The following is a 22,697-nucleotide window of genomic DNA, read 5'->3' as shown; positions in this document are numbered from 1 at the left end:
CTTCCCTAAAAACTGCATGGTGGTGGTGGGATTCGGAATTCTGTAATTAATAAAAAGCCATTTCGGTGGGCAGATTTATGGCGCTGCCATGTTAACAAGGGAGAAGGAGCATTTCCAGCCCCGCTATTAACGCTTCACATTCTGTACACAATCCACCAGTACGCTTGACAAATTAAAGTAGTAAAAGATCTGAAGACTATAATCTATCATTTTAATGCTTCGCTGATAACACACAGAATCAATTCCAATGACTATCTCTTTAAAAAATTACAACAAAACTCGGTCCCGTTTGACGCCTATTAGAATTCAGTGTACCAGCAAGTACCATACATTAGCTGACACAGAGCACAACATCTTAGTTTACTGAAAGGATCCAAATTCCGAGTTCAGGCTGACGTTTCCTTTTAACCCATGGCGTCCGCAGGGTCTGCCTGAAGCATAAACAGCACAAGCAACCACAGGGGGACCTGCACAGGCTCAGCAACTCACAGGCTGGCCTGACCTGCCTCGCTGGCAGATTAAGGGTCTCACAAATCAACTGTCTGGGAGGACCTAAAAAAGTTGATCTTTACCATGCTAATGGTAAAGTACATCTCCCAAAGAAGATTAACTCTGACTTGCCCAACCACTTCTGCACAAGTGGTAATATTTTAGTGTATCTTTTTATGTTTCAATCAATGTTTTTGATTAGCCACAAAGTTCTGGCTTTGACACAAGAATGCGGGTAGCTGTTGCTAATCCACACAGGGTGAAGATGAAGATCTCTGCTGCACAACCTGTATCAGAATTCTACATAATCTGTAAGGTTCAGATGAAATATTTCACACTACCACAGACAAAAATATTTTTACTTGCAATTTATCTTGCGTTGACTTAGCAAAAATTTTAGGGTTTAATATATTTTCACAGATTTCCACAGAATTACCATGACAAGTCAGAATGGTACCACAGCAGTATTACCACACAGGCCCATTTATTACATCAGCAAAATAATCAAATCTTTATTGTGTGTCAACAAATAAGTAATTAACAATACAATACTAAATATATGAGAAAAATTAATAATTGGCCAAAGCATAACCTGAAAATATCTGGAAACAGAATACCCTGAAGACCTGAAATATACATAAATTTCCCTCAACTTTCTGATAAAACTGCACAAGATGAACAGTGAGCATTAAAAGATTAACGCATGCTTGAATTGAGTAAGAGTTTACCCTCAAAGCTCTGCATAATTTTTGTGAATCTGCAGAACAGGAAACGATAGCAAAATTCCCTGAGAGAACACCAACCTACAGCTATACAGAGTGCTGCTGACATGTTTAAAAAAGAGCAACAGGAACTATATGGCTGCTTGTGCCCCATATATTAATTACCATCTATTAATTTCCAAGCATTAAAATTCTATAAAAAGTGCCTAAGCAGACCATTTCCATAAAGTTATGATCAATTACAGTTTATAATGTTTAATGTACACGAGGCAATGATCAGACTACATTCGCTGAAACCGCAAAACATGTACAGCAGAATTGTCTTCCAGAGGCTGGCTCTGTAAACTGCAGCTGCACACCACTCTTCATTTCAAGTGCAGATTTCTCCTGATTAGGGAGAGGGAAGTTGAAAGTTCATCATTAGCCAAAAAACCTCAAACATGCCTGTCAAACCCTGTCCAAATATCCATCCCCTTCCACAGTTTTCTGCACAGACAGATATATACGTATTACTAAAGTAACAAAACTAAATATAAACAACATCAATTTTATTTTTAAAAAAATTGGAAAAGGGAACACAGTTATTAAATATATAATCTTTTGTACCCTGTGGTTTAATATTTCATATAGAACCCCAGAAAAAAAAAGTACTTTAATTGAACCTTCAATATATTTTGCTATAATCTTTATGTTAACAGGACTCCTACAAAGGTTCCAGGAAAGACATACTTATGAAACAGAGAACAAGGGAACATATAAGCCATTACAGAAGATTGGATTAAAATGTACTTACCCAGGCCTCTCAAATATCATACATCTCCATTAGGTAGGCTTTAGGCACAAAGCCAATGGTTCCCTTCATTTCTCCTACCCACCAGCCAGATCTATCGTACTCCTAATTGAAAACAATACGCAGTATTAACCTTTAGTCTGATATAAATGTAATAGAGTTTTGTATGCAACTCCTTATGGATGCTTTCCCTTATATATAGTTATAATCATTTCAACTGAAAATTAAAACATTTTATCTTTTTGTTATAGGCGCTCACATGCAGTTAGGCAAAGGCAGAAGGTAAATTTTTTAAAGGCCAGGCATACTCAAGAAAATTTCTTAATTATGGCCACACTTCTCTAACACCTACTAAAAATAGCCGACCTCCTTATCCTCTGTTCATCAAAAATACAAAAACCTTGTCTTTGTAACTAAAATCTAATAGCACAACACTGATATATAACAATCAACAGGGATTATTTTAGTATTACAAGCTAAACTCTAAGAAACCATCAACTTATTTTAAAAACTACTTCACTCAAATGTGAAGGGAACACTATATATCTAATACATAATATCTTTCTATGGACAAAGTCTACTATTGCTTTAGGCTTGCAGAAAATTCTACAGCAGATCTCATATTCCTGACAGATGACTAATGTACTTCTGTTTCAAATATGTTTAGGCTTAGTGAGATAAATATGAAACAAAATGAATTATAATCATTTAAAGAAATAATATCTTCCAAAAGCAGTACTAAGTAAGAGTATTGCAGTATTGTGCTATATAATTATTGTAAAAATAAAATAATGTAATACTGATATGTAATTATTGTATATTGTGTCATATAAGAGATATGAGATATTTTAAGATCAATCCTAACAATGGTGCAATGAATTGTAACAGCTGGAATCACACATACATATATATTGAGTTACAAATGAAGCATTATTAAAACAGAGACCATACTCAAAACTGAATGATTAGCAACATAGAAATTACTTTGGAACAAAGATGCAAAATACAAAATACACAGATATCTCTGATAAGCAGCATCTGCTTCCTGCTATACTGCTCTTCTGATGAGAAGAGGAAAAGGCTCTTTGAAGAATTTTCAATTACAGGTCCTACTGAGATGGAGCTACTATTTTGAACTGTAGGTAAAGTTTTTTGGTTATAAATAGCCAAGTGGAGCTTAAGGGTTAATGGTGTTTCATTAGAGCTCGAGCTATAATGATTTTCTGCTGGCATATTTAGCCTGGTCAAGAGTTCTCTGGGGTCCTATGAGGTGCTTAGTGTACTCAGCTCTCTCTGTGCTTAACTATGATGGCCTGCTTTCATGTGGGCTTTTTTCTTTGTCTTTTTTTCTTTTCTTTTTTTTTTTTTTTAATGCTTGCATGCAAGCACACACAGTTTTGTATTTTCTAATTGTGGAAGGGTGAAGATTAGTCTTCAATTAAACATTTTCTCCCTTCGCTTAACAATGAATTGGTAATGTAAAAGATTCTATCTTACTATGCATGAAATACTGCAGTAAGTGTGATTTAAAGGAAATCCACTTAAAAAACAGCAGGAAAACCTTCATTTATTATGTGAATATGCAAACAAAAAAGCTGCAAAAATAATTCCACCTTCTTCCCCCTTCCACTGCAAAGCAGACTGCTGGGGATGGGTTTGGTCTTGAATGTCCAGAGGTATCTCAACCTGATCTTCAGTACACACTGCTCTCCACAGAAGTTAATAACCTTTCCCATGAGGCTTCACATTACACCCCAAATCCTTAAAGGCGAAACAATACCCTGACACTGAGGTTTATAATCTTCCAGATCAGCCTGTTTAAAAATCTATACTTTATCTCACAATACACTGTTTAAATATACAAACTAGATTTCAAGACTGAAGTGGGAAATTGCTGAAAGGAACAGCACTCACGTATACTACTGGAATCTCAGCAATAAATCTCTCCAAGGGAAAGCAACAAAAGATTTTAAGCTGCTACACGGAATTCGCACAGTGACTGACAAGAGTGATTAAGCAAGTTTTGCTAGACATCAGCCAAAAAAACAAACAATACATGAAATGAGGGAAGTGGCTCAGTTAAGCAGTCATTAAACTGCATATGACAAATGGCACAGAAAAAGCTTGTGGATTACATTATCCATTGAAAATGTTCCAGTTAGCAACACTACATGGACTTAGAAACAATTGTTTTTAAAGAAACAATTCAGATAGCTCAAATTAAAATTAAAGGCACGCTGCTCTTTTAAAAACTTTCTGGGTTTTGCTACTTACAAATACACCACTTACTGCTCTGGCATGAAGCTAAGTGAGAAGATTAAATGAATGTTGATGTAACAGACTAGTAAACTAATTTAAGGATTCACTGCAACCATTATACCATACAGACAATATTGCAACACTGAAGCCTTTACTTTACATTACAATTCTTTGCATGGGTCTCAAGAGCAACATGAATCCCAATTAAACTATCTGCAGTCTATAGAAGTCTGAACAAAAATACAATGCAGACACCTGGCTATCGAGAACATAAAACCTTAATATCTGGTTTTAGAATAATTAGATAGCACTCCCTTTTAAACTGATTGAAGAATAGACATTTCTCTTTCAAACTCCTAACCACTCCTTCCTATCCTCAGTAACATGAAAGAGTGCTTAACTAGTGAGGCAGATACACAGCCCCCCTAGTTTTTTCTTGAAGTCACACATAAATTCCTAACTTATGTATTGTTTCTATCAATGTTATAAATTATAAACTCCTTTGCAGCAATATCATTTCATTAATACACTGCTTTTGTGAGGTCCATATGTCTATCACTGCTGCTTAAGATGTGTAGAATAAAACTCTGAAACCCACATTTGTGGAAAATAAGGATTAATATACAGAAGGATATGAATACAGTTAGGGGTTTTATATGAATAAAAAAGTTGGGAAACACTGTGCTTTTGCAAGCATCAGTTTCAGATCTCAGGTACCACTGGGTTTACCATCTGGTATCCCTCACTGCATTCAGCTCTTAATATCACTGCTAACATAGGCAAGCAACTATACTTCAGAAGGACTGATAAAATAATGAAGAGTCCTTTAATCTACAGGAAACCATTGTAGTCAATTTATAAGAAATATTGCATCCCTTTGTAGGATGTGTAATTATTTTCTATTAATCATGTGCTATAAAGCTACATTATGTGGTTATTCTGTTATCACTAGAAAGAGGCCTGCAGTCAGCTCCTGACAATGTTAGGTAATTACTAACACAAAGCTTCTTTCTCCTTATGTAGAAACGCTATCAAGATCCAGAGGTGCTGTGATGCTCGCTGTATGAAAATAACTCTCCAAAGAAATTCAATAACTGCAAAATGAATTGCTCCAAGGCAAATAGAGGGATAGGGAGAGGGGGGCAGGGCCAGATCCAGCTGCCCTGCAATGAGGAGAATGCACAAGTGTGCGGCCACGCTCTGCCATGTGACAGGGAGCACATTTGCCATACCAGGCAATGTTAGCAGGGCCGGGGGGAGGAGGGGGCCACCACCCTCCCTGGAAGACAAGCACCAGGGCAATGGAATATATTATGCCAAATAATATGAAACAACAACCTTAACAAATGACCAAATGCTTTCTAAACTACTTCTGCATTTCCACTGTCATAGAATGGATTATTTTTTTTCCCCAGCAGAAATGTATTAACCAAAGTGAAGTAATTTCACAGGACAGGAAGGAACAGGTTATGATTTAACATTTAACATGCTGGCAAAACACTCTGTATACAGCATGTTAGATAGCAGGGGGTGAAAGTCCCATCAGGGTTTACAGGCTCCTTAAATGCTCTCAGCTGAACACACTGTGAGCAAATGCTTCTCCCTGTCCCCATCCCACCCATTTCACTGCACTGATGTCTAGGGACTCATGACTTCATGAGACACTGATCATAAAACCTTTTGTACTTGGGGAAAGGCAATAGTTAGAAACACACTCCCTATTTTCTACAGATATCATTTAAATTCAAGATTTTAGTCCTCTGCAGAAGAGAATTTTGATATTTTGACATACAAAAAGAGAACATTTTTATACTTGACGATTTCCAAAGCAGTTGCTGCCTTTAGAACAGTTCCTCTGCCTTTATGAGATTCTCCAGATGCTTTGCAGCATATAAACTTCTACTGACTTCAGCAAAAGTTGAGAACATCTAGTTCTTGTGCAATTAGTCTCCATTGTTGAATACATATGGTATGTTTTTTCATGTTTGTGGGGTGGGTTTTTTTATTTGTTTGGTTTTAAAAAAGAGCTGCTGAAAAATTATCATTGTGTTTCAATGCCTTGAAGAAAAAAATGGAGCTGTATTTAAAAAAAAACCACAACCAAAGTATATGAATTCAAGATTTTTCTCCTTCCTTCTTCTAGTGGCAGTGTGAGTAATACTAAGTCATGGGCTGAATACCTGCAAATTTTAAAACTGAAAAGCAAAATGTATCGATAGCCTTGTTTGGCGTAAAAATAAGTAGCATCTACTATCAAGCTAAATATGTGTCAGAAGCAGGGATAAATTTTTTGCAAAGAACATTCTAGGGTGTAATTTTAGCAAGATAATATTTTAAAACATCTCCAATTCATCCAGGAGATTCATACTAGCTAAAAAGTTTTAGGACTTCCTTTGGTGTAATTGTTGAATGATACACTATCAACCAGGGAGCAGTTTTGGCACTGAACAGCATTTTCTCTAAAAGCAGAGAATGACAAATGTCTTAAATAACTGAATGAGACTTCTTCACAGGTAGTAGAGTTGTTTTAAGACAGCAATAAAATGATCATCTTTAAAAATATAAGCACTAAATTTATTGTATGGTTGCATTATTAGGTTTTATTTCCCACAATGACATGATAAAAAATATACAGCAATTAAAGATTTCCAATATAAATCACAGTAAGCAGACTGAGTTCTGAACCAAAACTGCCCCCAGAAAACACCCTGGAACAATAGGAAGGCCATTTTATTTTCCCTTAGATGACACGTTGCCAACTTTTCTTCTAATCTGATAGGTAAAGGCTTACATATTATCAGTATGCAAAGCAACAGAGCTGGAGTCACTTGGCATTAGTTCCAACCAAACTTCTGTTTAAAGGCTTTCACTACTATCTTTAGACATATACTTATTGTTCTCCCACCCCCACCCGGAAAGATCAAAACTAAACAAGCCAGGAAATGGGTAATGTACAACTGAGTATTGCATTTTAGTTTTCATCAGAAGCATCTCACTGAAGTGAATCTCCCAAAGCTCCCACCTTCCCCCCACTGACTCCCTTTGCACAGCCTCAGAGCACACACACTACATTTATTTCAGATGAAGCTAAAATGGAACATGCTCCAACCATGAATTTGTTCTCATTCCACAAAACCAGGCTAGACCACTTTGGACATCCAATGGCTTTGGAAAAGCGTGGTGCGGACACCAGGGCTCAAGCACTGAGTGCTTCACTCTGCAAATCTACTCCTAGTGGTACTCCCTATTTGCTAGAGGAGCCATAGGCAATATGGCCATGGAATAGAAATCATGGATCTCAATATGATCAGCCAGAAAACAACCTGAAAAAATAAAACACTCAGGACTTTAGTAGGTCTTTCATATCTTTTAGAAAAAGACTGAATAAATATATTTTCTTAAGATTATACAGATAGTGAGCAAAATGTTCACAGTGATTCTGAAACAGCTGCATGGTTAAGTTGCACCTTTATTTCATAAGCAGTAACCTGAGCTGTGGACTTTCTTTCTCTTTTTACTAGGCAAAAAATACAGGTTGAGATGTGAGCATTTTAACATTTGTTGTATTGAAAGAACAAAAATCTGCCACACGTGAAACCTACAACCACTGAATGTAGGGTTATCTAAGCACCAAGTTAACACACTACTTTCATGAAAAAATTTGGAGCAAAAGGTTGCCATAGATGAGGTTTCCATGAACCATAAATACTAGAGCAGCATTGGTGTGCAATGAAATAATAACAAGGAGAATTCCAGTTTTAGATATAATTTCTGATTTTGAAGTATTTGCTATTTTAATACAAATATAAATAAGAAATATATTAAATTAGTTCCATGTTAAGAAATGTCAGTAATTCTGCTAAGCAGCTTCCCACTAACCAACTGAAGTAAATTTTCACTATTACTTGCATTTGGCTGATGAAACTATGGAACTTCATAACACAAAATATACACCTAAAGCAAATGAACAAGTAATGGAAGTGTTGCACTTGCATAAACTGTGCATACAAAACTTAGGAAAAAAAAAATAGAACTACCTCAATCCACAGTTATCATTGTTTCTGGAAATTGATTTCTTGAGTAGAGCTATAGAAGATTTATAAAAATTATTGCTATACTATGGTCTGTTTTCCCATTTATCACATGGGTTTGAAAGCAAAGGCAAGCCCATAAATGAGCAGGAGTTAAGAGAAATCTTCCTTTTAGAAAACAGATCTACAAAGTATTGCATTTCTAACAGTCAATATTAACTAAGAAATGTTATTAACAAGTCTCTTTATCAGTACAGCTGTATTTTTTCATAACAAAGTGGAATAAGGGTATATAGCTCTCTGAAAGTTCACATCATTCATAGCACAAGTGATAAAAGCCACTTGAATATTCCAGAATATTATAAAATACTAGTAATAGTATATCTGTACAGATACATTAATCAATTAATCTGAAATGTTAACTTTTAAAATATTTTAAAATAAACTTAACAAGTACTACTGTTATAGCTCTGTTAATTCTGCTCAGATTAAAAACTCAACTTTTGAGGGAAACTTGATAGAAAAACTTAGAAAGAAGTTGTGAGGCTTTTGGGGTTTTTTTTGTAAAAGCCCGCAGGACTGCTGCCACACAAAAGCCACAACTGACATAAATATTTAGAAAATAGCTTAAATAGTTTTTGAATACACCTTTAAAACCAGAAAAACATGCTTTTCCACAGTAACTGCACTAGTCGGGCATAGGTATCTCTGTTGTCAGAGAATGAGCTCATGCTCATTGCAATAACACTGAGTTTTGATGCTCATTAAAAGCAAATTCTGGGGATTTGTCTTTGCATAATACTTAGCTATTTTAGGAAGTAAACACTGCCAAAGTGGAACTATGCTCATTTGTCTTAAAGACATTTACCTAGAAACTTACATGTAACATATTCCTCCTCTTGCTTTATTTAAATTGTATAAATGCCCAAATTTTCTAAACTGGTTCATAATTACTCTGTTGTACAAATGATCTCATTTCATGGAAACAAATAGTGCTTTCCCCCTAATTTCTATACAGGTATGAGAAAAGCTGGTAAAAATATATTGCTTTGGCATAACTATTGCTGGGAGAGATGAATATCTGTCTTATCACGTTCATCAGGGCAGGCCATGCCATTTATATTTCACTGTAAAACAAAGAACTCTTACATGTTGCACAAATATTCTTGATATTTTGTTAATGCTTCACCCTTCCTACTATAACATGGCTATAGCCGTACTTACTTCCTTATCAGCAAAATGTGATTTTCAAGAGTAATGTTCCTGGCTGACATATGATAGAAAGGCAATAAAGCCACAGCTAGGTTCAGCTGAAGCTGAATTTATGACACCATTTTGGATGCATACACATCGCCCCCCTGTCAGTACCTGCATCTCTCATTTTCAACCACTAGATGGTGTGAAAAAATAAAAAAATTGCCTAGGATTCCTGCCGACTGCCACAAAATCCAAATATTAATGTAGTGGATTAGGAAATATTTTAGAAGAAAAGTCCTGACCCACTTCGGGATGGTTAGGCTCACTTTTCCTTTGGTTATATTTTCACTTACTGGACAAAGAGCTCATAAATGATTAGACCTTGAAACTGAATCAAATGGAGGGTTAAGATAGATAATTCTCCGGCACTTTCCCCTCCAAGGACCCTAAACTCCAAGTTGACAGTAGTGGGCAACACTCATTTTTCTGAAAAAGCTGTAACAATCTTTAAGTGGAACAGGGCTGAATTTTCTGGGCTGTATTTTGGAGCAGAAATCATTCCCACAGAGAGAGGCTCTATATATCTGAAGCAGCAGCAAGCCTGCTTCAAGGACCGATTACGGATTAATCACGGCATGGCAACAGGACTGTTGATATACAGAGGACAGCTTAAGCTACTGTTTTTCTATTTTGCTCCATTTTTTTAAATTAAATTTCTCACTCTTTTGGGGAAGGAGTAGCAAACAATTTTTTTCACCTGCAAGCTGAAGATTAAGATTTTATAGTTGCCATAATGTACCCGAAGAGCACAACCCACAAAGAGGCCAAACTCATACAGTGGAATCCATTCACTCATGGGCTTTCTGGGGGGAGCGAGAGGGGGAAGAAGTGGTTATTTTAAATTAGTCCAATTCTTCAGTGCTGAATAACTGCTTGAAAGTTTGCCCAATCCACAAGCTTTATTCAGCCTTTAGTAATGCAATTCAGTTATTAGCTTAAGTGACAATGAAATACCTCAAAAGACATACATGGTCAAATTAATATTAGTAATATATCTTCTATATTTTTATATAGGACTATCCTTATATCCATAAATCTTAAATTTATTTTAAACAGAAGCTGTTACATTTATTATCCAGAAATGTAGTTAAAGGTATCACAGAAGATTTAAAGCAATTGTGACAAAACTTAATTTGAAACTAGGACAAACAGATGCCTTTATCTTTCATGCACCTACTTGTGTATTTCAGTGACCTACAATATTTTTTGTACTAATTACACTGAACAGCAATTAGATAGACACATATTTTATAAAGTAGTTTTTTTCATTGAGAACTTTAAAAGTGGTTTGTTTTTTTTTCTAATGGGGGAGAAAATAGAAATTTCCTCTGATTAATTGTTCAGAAGTAGACTTCAATGGACCATGATATATATATTTTAACAGAGGTTTTGTTTGTGTTGGGGAGGTCAAGAGAAAATGTGAAAATTAACCAACACCAACATAAAACAAAACTTCATGCCTTTACTGTTTAGTGCTAATTCAGATGAGAGAAATTATAATTCTCATTTGCTTTGCAAACAGAAATGTAATAAAAAATGCCCAAATCTGTCAGAGCAAATGAATTTGGAATCTGAGCTCTCAGAACAATAACAATCTACATATAAAGATGAAAGCATAGTTCAAAAAAACAAACCATCTTCTGTAGCAAGATCCCAAAAAAGTCAGAATCAGCAGAGTCAGGAATATAAAACAGGAAACAAAAAACATAACATACAAGATAACTTAAAATTCTCCAAGGTTAACTTCTACAAGCAGAAAGTACATTGTCTCCTGTTAAGTCAGTTAACAAATGGTAGCCAAGATCTAACACGTAAATAAACATGCTTTAAAGTTAATTCCTGTTACATGGCTATGTTTTAATTGTGATTATAGTTCATTTGACAAAACAATTAATTGCAGTGACTATCTGATTGCAGACAAAGGATTTGAAAGGGAGTGCCAATTTCCCCCCACAGAACTGTGGGAATGTGCCCTTGTGCCATGGCTCTCTTTTTACAACCATGTAGCCCCAGTAGTGTCTCATACCTTGCTGATAATGTAGATAACGTCACCACGTTTAAATGTCAACTCATCAGGTTTATCTCCTGTGCAGTCCCACAAAGCTACATAGAAATTGGCATAATCGGTATTTTCGCTATCTGCAAAGAAAACAGCACCTAATTATAAACCAACCAAGGTTGAGGATAACTAAAGTTACTCTTTAAACCTTCAAATAGTACAAAGCAATTTATTAGCACACATTTCTTATTCCTCTTTTCAGAAACAGCTCCTTCCTGCCATGAAAGTAAGTGAAAAATAAGTTTAATGTGCAAGCCCTTCACTGGCAAGTTGCATCACTGAGAGACATGTAGCTACAGGTTTTCAAAGCATTTTTCAAAGCTGCAACTTAAAGCAGCTATTTTTCCTCTGCCAGTATATTTCTAGCAAGCCATATATGTATCCCAACTTGAAACTGATAAAACTGCTAGAATATAATTAATAACGATCAGTGAAAGGAAGCTAAAGTATTTTGTAATACACTCCCCCTCTCTCTCCTGTTCCAACAAAATTAAATAGCTTCTCTGAGAACTCTGAGATAATCCTTGATTCTTCCTTCTGAAATATTGGAGAACTTGGAAACTGTTGCTGAAGCTGCATTTCAAAAATATTTGTGTCAGCTCCAGTTTAGGACATTAAGCCCTGGCTAAACGTGCAACTACACTACAGTCATAAACTCATCCTTCTAACAGCATAAGCACAATGGATGTGCTGTGTTCAAGCTGCCATACAGACCATTAACTGATTGATTATTTAGCACTCTTTGCTCTGTAATACGGCAATAACACAGTAATAAATGCTTTGTCATACATTTACAATACAGAGTACATCTATTGAAACACAGCGCTCACACACAGTTAAATACACCGGGTGCTTCTGTTGCACTGCAAACTATTTCCTGTTTTTAATTCCATGAGAATGGAGTGTGATGAGTTAATGCAAAAAGAATGTAAGCAATACCACTAAGATGACCGGTTACATTATGTATACACTAACCAGACAGAATGTATATGTACTAATAATTTACATCACTGGAAAGCTATCTTCTAATTCTGATAACATAAATATCACTGAACTGGCTGGATCAAGGCTGTCATCTTAGTTATGTTATATGATCCTTGAACTGCAGGCTTGCTGGTTATTCCAACATACACCAGTTACATTTGCATGTCATTAGCACTCTACACCATTATTTATAGTTTACAATTTAACCATGATTGGTTCATTTTATTACCAAAAAAATCCTGCTAAAATATCAAGTATCAGGAGATAGAAAGCATCACACTATAGAAGAATAGTGGTATTCAACTTGTGTTCTTCTTTATTTTGGCAAATACTTAGATTTGAATTTTAATACTTTCTGTATGAGCAAGAAGAGCTTTTTTTCTCTTTCTCCATTTCAGCTTGTGTTCTTTGCTGTCTTGTTTGGGTGGCAATACTGTCATAAGGCTAAATATTCACAACCTTCAATTCAAGGCTACTATGCCAGTTATCCACCATTTAATTTTCCATAAACTGGTGATTAGGATCCATGACTTGCTGCATAGCACTAGGGGGCGTTCTGGCTGCCAGGGCCCAAAATCTTCTGTCCTCACCCCAAAAGCATCAATTGATACCCATATGAAAGCTCACCATCATTCAGAAATAAGAGATTTAGTTATTTTTAAATGCATAGACATTTTAACACGAAGGCATAATCAGTTTGAAATGTTGCACCTCCAAATTTTGGCCCTTCCTATTCTTCACCTCATTATTCACCAATTTAGCATTAGATAATTATAAACAGTAACACAGGTTAGCACAAAATTAATTTGTGATAAATATTAAATTGGAATCTCTTCTTGGTCATTTCTTACTGTACTGATCACAGTTCCCAACTCTGTGTCATAAACAATAACGTAAGTCCATACGAGAAAAAAATAAAATAACTATTTTGGTATATCCCGCCTCTCAAATCTTTCATCAGCTGGCTCATTGATTTTGTTTAAAACACATTACTCAGGACTTTTACTTCTTCAGAACATCACTGAAAGGAATCATGACTTTCCACACTGACCTTTACCACTTTGAGCTCTGCTCTTACCTTTATGTGCCTGAAGTAACTCCTGTTAACACTTGAGTTGCAACAGAAGAGACCCAACAGTGGGTGAGACATGTCTCTCCTTTTATTTTCATCATGAGCATTTAATTAAGTTTTAAAGTGAAAAGCAACTCAATTAATAAGGTGAACATACTGGAAAGATGCATTTTAAAATAAGCTTATTGCAACAGGGAAGATTCTGACCAAAGAGTGACCATGGCTCTGTGCCCTCATCTGTGAATTCAGCATAAGACAGGGTTATTTTAATCAGAAAGCCAAATTTTTCAGAAAAATATATACAGTATACCAGGATCACAGAAACAAAAAACATGGAAAAAAAGTGGCAGTGTAAGTTTGTGAACAACTATGCTGGGCTTTCAAGAAGTGTTAATTTCAAATATGAAATCCCTTCTCATGCCCATCAGCACAAGTTTCTCCAAATTCTAGAAGAGTAACTACCTATACATGAAAGACAATTGTAAATGTAACTTCAGACTTTATACACCTAAAGTGAAAAGGGCTTAATAAAATTATTCATAATGCTTACAAACACAGGTGTAGAATGAAGAAAAAAAATAGGCTGCAAAAACCTCTGCAAAACACAAGCCCACTCATTCTTACTTTGGTCCCTTTCAGTTTGAGAAGACCTTGACAAATTTCCTTTAATTCCCTCTGAAGAATGGTATAAAACAAAACCAGGAGGTCTGAGTAAAGGAATTTGGTATTTATATGGCAGTGAAATAACGTGAAGCTTCTTGAACACATGTAGTACCTGAAAACAGATGGATTTAGCATCAAGAACTTACATGCCCATTACAGTTCAAATGTGAAAAGTACTGATTTGCTGGTGTTACTCTGTTACAATTACACTCTATTCTCAAACACTTCAAAATGTTGCATGCCTTAAAAATACTATGACGACATAACTGCTAAACTGAAGTGCGTTACATTTTGAAGGTGTGGTCACTTGGCCAGAAATACAAGTAAGACATGATAAAAAAACATTAAGTGTGTAGCTGAGGGCAGAAAGCAGTTTGGTTTTATCTACCCACTGCTTTGAAGATTACCAATCCCAAGAAATGGGTGAAGAGGATTTTGGATAGGTTGTTTCTCCAGAAAATATTTCTTTTATTCCAGGACAGCTAACTGGATGAACTACTATCCAATAGTTATCAATACTCTTCCAAAAAGAATTCTTCATGGTTTACTCCAGCCATCTCTGCTTTTCTAGTAATGGTAGTAGGAACAATGGATATTTTTGTTCAATATACGGATGGAAACACTTCAGAGTTATTTTGACGGATCCAAAGACAATGGCTGCCAGCCTCTCTGACAGTAGTCTCAGACTACTTATTTCACTGAAAAATACTGGCATCTGACAATATGTGCTTGAAGAAAGAAAGGTGAACAGTTCAGGTTAAAAAAAAAAATCTGAAAAATATATCACTCAAGCATGCATCTCAAATATTAGACTATTTAAAACTTAGGAATGCCCATGAATTGCTCAAGGGGGAAAATTATAATAATATTCTAACAACCACAACAGACAGAAAAGAAGAACCAAACCACACCACAACTTGAAAAACAGATTAATAATATATATTTCAGAGGGATTTAAGTGTATGCTATCCCACTGCAGCCTAAGGCAATCTGCAGGTTAATTTCTGCCCCCTACACTGTGACAATTTTTTCAATTCCCATTTCTGAGCACAAACCTGACAGAACACTAAACAGACCAAAACAAAATCAAAGTTACAACCTAAATATGAAAATGCACTACATAAAACATTAGGATAAATGTGATTGTGCCTGATTTGTTTCAGTTGTCCATTTTAACGCTGATGACATGTAAGTTCGCCAACCCTACTATGGTAGGTATTTACAGCCAGGAGTTTTATTATTTTCTTGCACATTCCTTGTGGAATGAAGGAATACATGTGAATGTTTTCCATGCACAACTGTGCTCCACTGCCTCGTATATTAAACAGCTTGCCATTCTGACTCATGTTCCTCAACTCTTGGTAAGATTTTTCAAAAGTTAATAGTGTCAGATTTGAAGATTATTTAACAACATTTGAAAAATACAAACTGTAGCCCCTTTGGGCAATTATGTGCTCAATATTTACCATCGTGAAGGCTTAAAGATGGAGGTATAGCTGAAGTTCAAAATTAATGCTATCAGAATGAGTGTCTTACACAAGAGATCTAGACTCTCAGGTTTGAGTCTCAATCATCAAACAAGACAAGCTCTGTTAAAGAATCCAGTTATTTATTCATTCTGATGATGTCCTAAACTCCAAAAAAATGCCTGTTACTTGCCCTTTATCCCACAGGCCAGAAAAGTTACAAAATAAGGGCAAAACAACAGTAGGGTATTTATTTAGACTCAAACTCTAATACATCCCAAGATATTTGGTTTAATCTTTCTCACTTCCATTCTTCTGTTCCTTAAAATCAAACATATTTAAGGAACATATTGTGTTCCTTAAAATCAAACCCAAAAAATCAACATATTTACACTGATAAAGCAAAAAGAAAAAAAAAAAGACACTTACTGAAATTGGGATTGTGGAAATGATAATGGGTAGAAAGTTATAACAAAAAAGACCCAGCAAGCCATATTATATAACTGAAACTCTTCAGTACTTTGGTATTTTAAAATTATTAGGTCCCTAGCAGTTAATGCAAAGCTATTCAGCAGCAAGAGTCAGCACCAAGAAGAGCAGAATAAAAAGAACTCGAGTCTGAAAGTTAATTGAAGTAGAAATATGTTATGGCAAGAAAAGAGTAGGAAAAAAAAGAAAATTTTTTTGCACTAATCAGTTTGAGCTCAAGCTGAGCTTGAGCCGACAATTTGCAGACTATTTTCTCTGAGTTCAGGTTTAGTAAAGCGAGGCAATAAATTAACCTTAAGAATGTATGCACAGTTTGTGTAGAAAATTATAAAATATTCTCAAGTCATGTCAGGTATTTATGATGCGATGCCTATCAGAAATATTCATGTCAACTCAGCCCTAAAAGTCAAACAAATTTCCAGTGTTAAATAGTGAACTATGTAAGATCAGATCACCAAACTATTGCTTGAAATGAACCTGACATCTGGGGGGAACTGCTATGGTATTTTCAATGACATTACACAAATACTAATAAGACCGATAAGGCTGTCCTCATAGCAATTAATTTTTTTCAAAAATGCAGATGCTAAGGTTTTGGTTTTTTAAAAGTATGACCAATTAGAACTTCAGGAAGGTACATTAGTGGAAAAAAAAATGCTGTTGGCAACTTTATAATTGGATTGACCCCATGCTCCATTATGACAACACACTCTTATAATTACAGTAATGTCTAAATGAGTACTAAATATTAAGGCTGTAATGAGTCATGTTGTTTTACACATGTTTTTAGCAGAGCACAATGCTAACAGCATCTGATGGCTCGGCTCTTGTTTCCTTTCAAAGAAAAGCAACCAAAACTCCTCACAGCAACCTGTTCCTGCTTTCCTGTATGGGTCAGGAAATCAGGCCTCTGTTTCCTCTCCACATGTTGCAACAGGAAGAGCACTGCAGAGCTACTTCCTAAAGGAACTCTTCTTGCCCACCCTTTCCTTGACAGGCCTGAAAGAATTATGTGTATTATGTGCAATGGGGGAAGGAGAGCCAGATTGCATGTCTGTGCGGGTCACAGTTACAATGCAGCAGATCTCACAAAGGTGTAAGGTCTGATAAGAAGCAAGTCTTCTCTACTTGCTGTGTCAAATCAGCAATAGTTTATCTAAAGGTCTGTGCCCTTGAAGCACAAAAATATATTGTTTTTAAGCATAACTGGAAATACCTTTCTATCAAGAAAAGTTGCCTGGCTATGTGACTTTACATGGTGCATGCAGTTATTTTTCCAGTCCCAGAGATAATTAGCACAAGGGCGCTTTGCCAAGCTAAAGCTGAGAGAATATCCTTCACAGCCTTTCTGGGCATTTGTGTCCTTTTCCAATTTTTATGCTGCTGTCACTGGACTCTGGCATTTCTTACCTGATTCATTTGCTTTCTCTGGTAATCATATGCAATGAAGATATGCATGGCCAACATTTAAACAGGCTGCAGATCAATTAGTGGTCTTAAGTTTATCTGATTTTTATCAAAGAAGACAGAGCTTTGGGTCGATTGTCAGAGCCTGTGTCAAGTTGACCTTTTCAGAGACGTCTACATTGCCAGTCCCTTGGGCAACTTGTTGTCCCCTGTTAGTCTCTGAATGGCAGAAGTCTGTTCTGCTCAAGCACAAAGTATACACAGATGTCTATATTACATTCTTATAGGTTTGACAGCAACTGCATGTTGTATCTATAAACTGTCCTTTAGCAGTGACACTTCCTCAATGATGATAAGCTAATTTATGCAACTAAATCTCCTTTGTGCAGAAATGAAAGCTAATTGAGTCATTACAAAGTAATTCAGGAAGGAATACCTTGTATAAATTGGCTTACTTTATAAATCCTTCTCGAGTGGTTTTCATGCATCCTAAGTGGTACTTAAGCAGTTTTGCTGCCATCACATACCAGGTAAAAAAAGACAGCTTTACAGAGCTATAAAAACATTATTTCAAAACAGCAAATGGAAGAGAGAAGAAAATAAAGGTAAAAAGAATATGTATACACAAAATAAAGAGGAAAGGTTTTAATTACCTGAATCAGTGGTAACTTCCTCCTGGCTCTCATTGCTTGGCACTTCAGCTTTTGGAGAAAGACGTTCTTCTGCAAAACACATAACTGCAAATGAAATTCTGAAAGGCCACCTCAGCTGACAGGAATTACAGCCCACATCAGTCTGAAAAACACACTCTGTATTTCCAGACTGTAAGCCTTGTTTACTATTTTGCACTTATACAGAAGTTGGAACATTGTTATTTCTGTGGTTTCCGCCATCCATCCAAACACTCCAAGAGCTTTCTTTCAAAATCTCAATTGTGAACATCTGTTTCCCTTTTCACACTGGTCTGAATGCAGTTATATAGAGCTGCAGTTCTGCTGATTTTCAGTCAATCCGAGGCAATTAGAATGAGGGTCCTCTTCTGCTGCATACATTTCTTGCCAGAAAAAGATAAAGAAAAGGAAACCAAGGTGTGAAAAAGTATCCCCAGCCCAAGCAATAACTCAGTTGTAGAGAGCAGTATGCAACAAAGGCAGATAAAATCTTACCTTCCACACTGTCCTACAGACACAGTAGCTCAACACCTGCATGATGGGAACACAGCCACTACAGATACCATGCCCTTCACTACTCCTGCCCATTGTGCCTGACCATGTTTTAAGCAAGCCAGACTCTATCAAATTACTTAGGGCAAGTTTAGGAGACAAGAAAAGAGAAAACCTGGCAGTGATCAGCTCTAAAGTATTTTTTCTGGCTAGCAGGCTTGGAACAGTCTGAAATCCCCACAGGCAACTTTGAAAGATGTGCTCCATCCTCCCTGTCTGGCACAGACGCTGAACTCTCTCAAGTCCAGACCCTCACTTGAATAAATCCACACTCTACTCAGTACAGGGACATCAGATCTGCTCCTCACATTTCCCAGTACAGGGATACCAGATCTGCTCCTTGTATTTTTCAGTCAACAATTCTGTTGATCGTGTAAAAAAGAGGAACAAACTTTTAGCTGAATTCTGTCTTTAGGTTCATAAGGAAGTATAAACAAATTTATCTTGGCATTTACAATATATCAAAACTGACAAGGCTGCTGTACTGAATGAGGAAATAGTATATTGATAAACCCACTTCTCAAACATGAATTGGACTTTTAATACATTTAAATTCTCTGGCTTTGCTACTCATCACATTATATACAGATAGTCAAGCTTCTTTTTAAGATACACATTTCAGCAACTAGTTTTGATATTTTACTAATGACAGACAACAGACGAATCACTCACAGTATTTAAAATGTTCCTCATTGTGAAACTCTTATGTAATTGCCCATTTACTTTGACAAAGAGTGAATTTTATATCAAAAGTTCAAAGGATTTTGTAACCTTGTAAAAATTTAATCTATCCACAAGACTGCTCCTGCAAACATTAAAGCAGATGTTTAAAGCACAAGAGTAGACCTGTTGGAATGAGTATGCATAATTGCTGCTAACCTCTATACATAGTCCTACAAATATTACAATTAGAACATAAGATTCACTCTACAAAGAGTTTTGAAATTCTGCCCTACTAAGCCAGCAAGATTTTTTGTTCTTGAATCTTGACTAGTTAAAAATCTGGTAAAGATTAATATAAGCTATTTTTTAAGCCAAGGTGGGGTGGAAAAAGAACAAGAAAAAAAATCCTAGCAATAGATCAGGAGATATCTGAAGCTGTAGTACACACAAAACACTCTAAACTATGTACTGCATTCAGATGTTCAAATGTATTCCCCTACTTGGCATTAACATTTGTCACAGATTTCCAAGTATGCTCATCTGTTTATTTTAAGAACTCACAATTGGAGCATAAATGGCAAAAGTTCATCCCTATGTGCTGTCCAAAGCACTAGGAGGCACTGTCATTCTGTGGGTTCCCTACCACGGTTACACCCCTCACAGGGAGTAGTACCCCAGTATCAGTCACATTTTCTAGAATTTCTCCCTTTTCCCAGAAAAAAACACCTTCATCCAACACACACACTATCATATTATTCTTTCATTAAATAGATGTTAATATTACCTGTTACTGAATGTTTGGACCTAAAGCACTTGCTGTGTTGAATGTCCTATGGATTTTAACTCTATCACTCGTCATGGTCATCAGACCAGTTTAAACTGAGGACTGACTCCAGTAGAGGGTATCTCAACTAAAGTAATGCAACAGCAGAGGTTTGAAGAGGCTTTTTTGTAAGGGACTGCTGAATACATGTAAGGTACTGCTGAATACATGTAAACTGCATTCTGATTTCACAGAAAATATTTAGAATATATGTATTCTTCAGAAATATTTATTTCCTAGAAACACAAGTTGACCAGATCCACATCTGAAGATATGAAAATGTCTGAATCAAAGCTCTTTGAATTCCAAAAGGTGTCCAAGTCAAGCAAAAAACTCACCATATTTACATACTGATTTGGATCTCAACCATCCCCACTCATCCCACCTTGCTTTACACTACAGAGTTATCACAGAGAGGACAAAGTTTCAGGTACAATTAGACTGGAAAAGGCACTCCAGAAGCATGGTGGACATGGTCCAGCTGCTAATGGGCATTCAGTCCATGGTATCAGGCTGAAGCAACTGCATAGGAAACCTCCTCTGAAACTTGCACAACAAACATCAGGTCCTTGGTGCAAACTTCTGCTTTATGAATCTGTTGCAAATGGTTCACACTGTTTGCTAATGCAATCATGTTCAGAGTGGAGCAGTTGTAGTAGGCTTGGCTTAGGGTAGTAAAAGAGAACCTGTGGTTCTTAACTCATATTTTCTGATATTATGGCCTGAAGCAGTAACTATGTGCAGGCGGCGTCCTTTAAACACAGCAACCTCGATTACCTCAGGAATTACAGCTGCAGTCTGATGCAACATGCATAACTTTGTGTTGCAACATGGCACAGAGTCAAAAGATTTAAAATTAAATTAAAAAATACAGTAGAAATACTTCTGTTTTTTTAGATACTCTGTATAAGGAGTCATGCATACCTTTAAAATAATCTGTTCCAGTTTTTCATCTGTACATCTTCTTCACCATCACTATCACTGCAGAGAGAAAATACTCTTTTCCACCTTCTCACTATGCCAAAATGAAACTAATCTACACTAACCAACCAATGAACTCTTCCAGAGCTGTAGATCCTAAGAACTCCTGAGATACAGATTATGTTCCATACTATGCTGACACTAATGACCTTAATGGCAAACAACCTACAAAATTCTTGTGACAATGCAACAAGGAACTAACTACATTTGTTAAAGGTTTTCTTCAGTTAGTACATTAAAGTTGTTAAAAATAATTTACTTATTTAATTTGCAGTTTGAAGGAAAAGCAGAAAAATAATCACTTAATCACATATGATTCTACCATCTACAAAATATTAAAAGCGAACAATGAACCCTACATTTGCTGAGGTTTTTTTATATAAATCCATTAAAGGGAGGAAGGAAAAAGACTGGACTACTTAAGTATAAAATGGATAAGTTTGGCTTGAACAGTGCATTCCTCCAATGGAATGTGGTATCTGCATGATAAACATGCATAAATTTAGGAGTTTCCTCTACTAACATGTTACCTAAACATCTTTTTACATTAGATTCTAATGTAATGCCATTATTATTTGGTATTCTATTGCCCTATAGTTTCTGACACAGTCTCATTGCACAATACTAGTTTACACCTTGAATAATCCCAGTTTGTGAGTTAATGTATTCTATTCAATGCTTTGATTACAGTAAACAAAACCAGCTCAGCTATGCAGCAAAATCTACCAAACCACACAGATGGTTATAAGCTTTTCATTGTGTGGTTTCCATAGCAATCATATTGCAAATCTGGAAGCTTCTTGCAAATAAGCAGCTTGTATTTACATGCCTCTCGGCTGCAGCACAGAACACAACAACAAGTGAAGTTATTATTCCTATCACATATTGTTAGCAACATGACTGGAAGATGTTTTGATCAGTTCAGATAAAAAGTACTGCAGTGAAGTAATTTTTCATCTATTTCATAATGATACAAGCAATCAGACACTTGTAATGCACATTCATGTCTCTTCATTTGAAATCTCACTGTAGTGTCAGAAGGTTATAAGCATACAAACTAGTCTTGTAAGATAGACGCCCCACAAAAAAATTTTATTATTAAAGAAACAATTTAAAAAACTACACAGTGTCTTTACTATTGTACTTGGCAGGGAGAATAGATGCATGCAAAAAAACAGGTGCGTACATGAACTCTGATGACACTGAGTATCACAGGTCTACACTGTTCTGCCCAAGAAAAATAGAAGAAATAATGATATGTTAACACCAAGAGTATTACTCCTCCACGCTGCTTTTTTGCTGCCAAATAAGACTCCACA

General features: G+C 36.0%; 1 protein-coding gene across 1 annotated transcript in view; it reads right to left on the bottom strand.

Annotated features, from left to right (window-relative positions):
- Positions 1–842: 842 nt before the first annotated feature.
- SKAP2 (src kinase associated phosphoprotein 2) overlaps positions 843–22,697 on the bottom strand; it is a 190,542-nt gene continuing 168,687 nt past the window's right edge. The window contains exons 11-14 of the mRNA XM_031057631.1: positions 18,342–18,410; positions 11,575–11,687; positions 2,005–2,106; positions 843–1,598 (exon numbers count right to left, since the gene is read on the bottom strand). Of these exons, the coding sequence (XP_030913491.1) occupies positions 2,014–2,106; positions 11,575–11,687; positions 18,342–18,410 (275 nt within the window). The 3' untranslated portion in view covers positions 843–1,598; positions 2,005–2,013. The remainder of the gene's footprint in view (positions 1,599–2,004; positions 2,107–11,574; positions 11,688–18,341; positions 18,411–22,697) is intronic.

This window comes from Geospiza fortis, unplaced genomic scaffold (assembly GCF_000277835.1).
Source record: "Geospiza fortis unplaced genomic scaffold, GeoFor_1.0 scaffold95, whole genome shotgun sequence".
NCBI lineage: Eukaryota > Metazoa > Chordata > Aves > Passeriformes > Thraupidae > Geospiza > Geospiza fortis.
The sequence above is the reverse complement of the archived record's forward strand: the minus strand, read 5'-3'. Positions and strand labels throughout refer to the sequence as shown.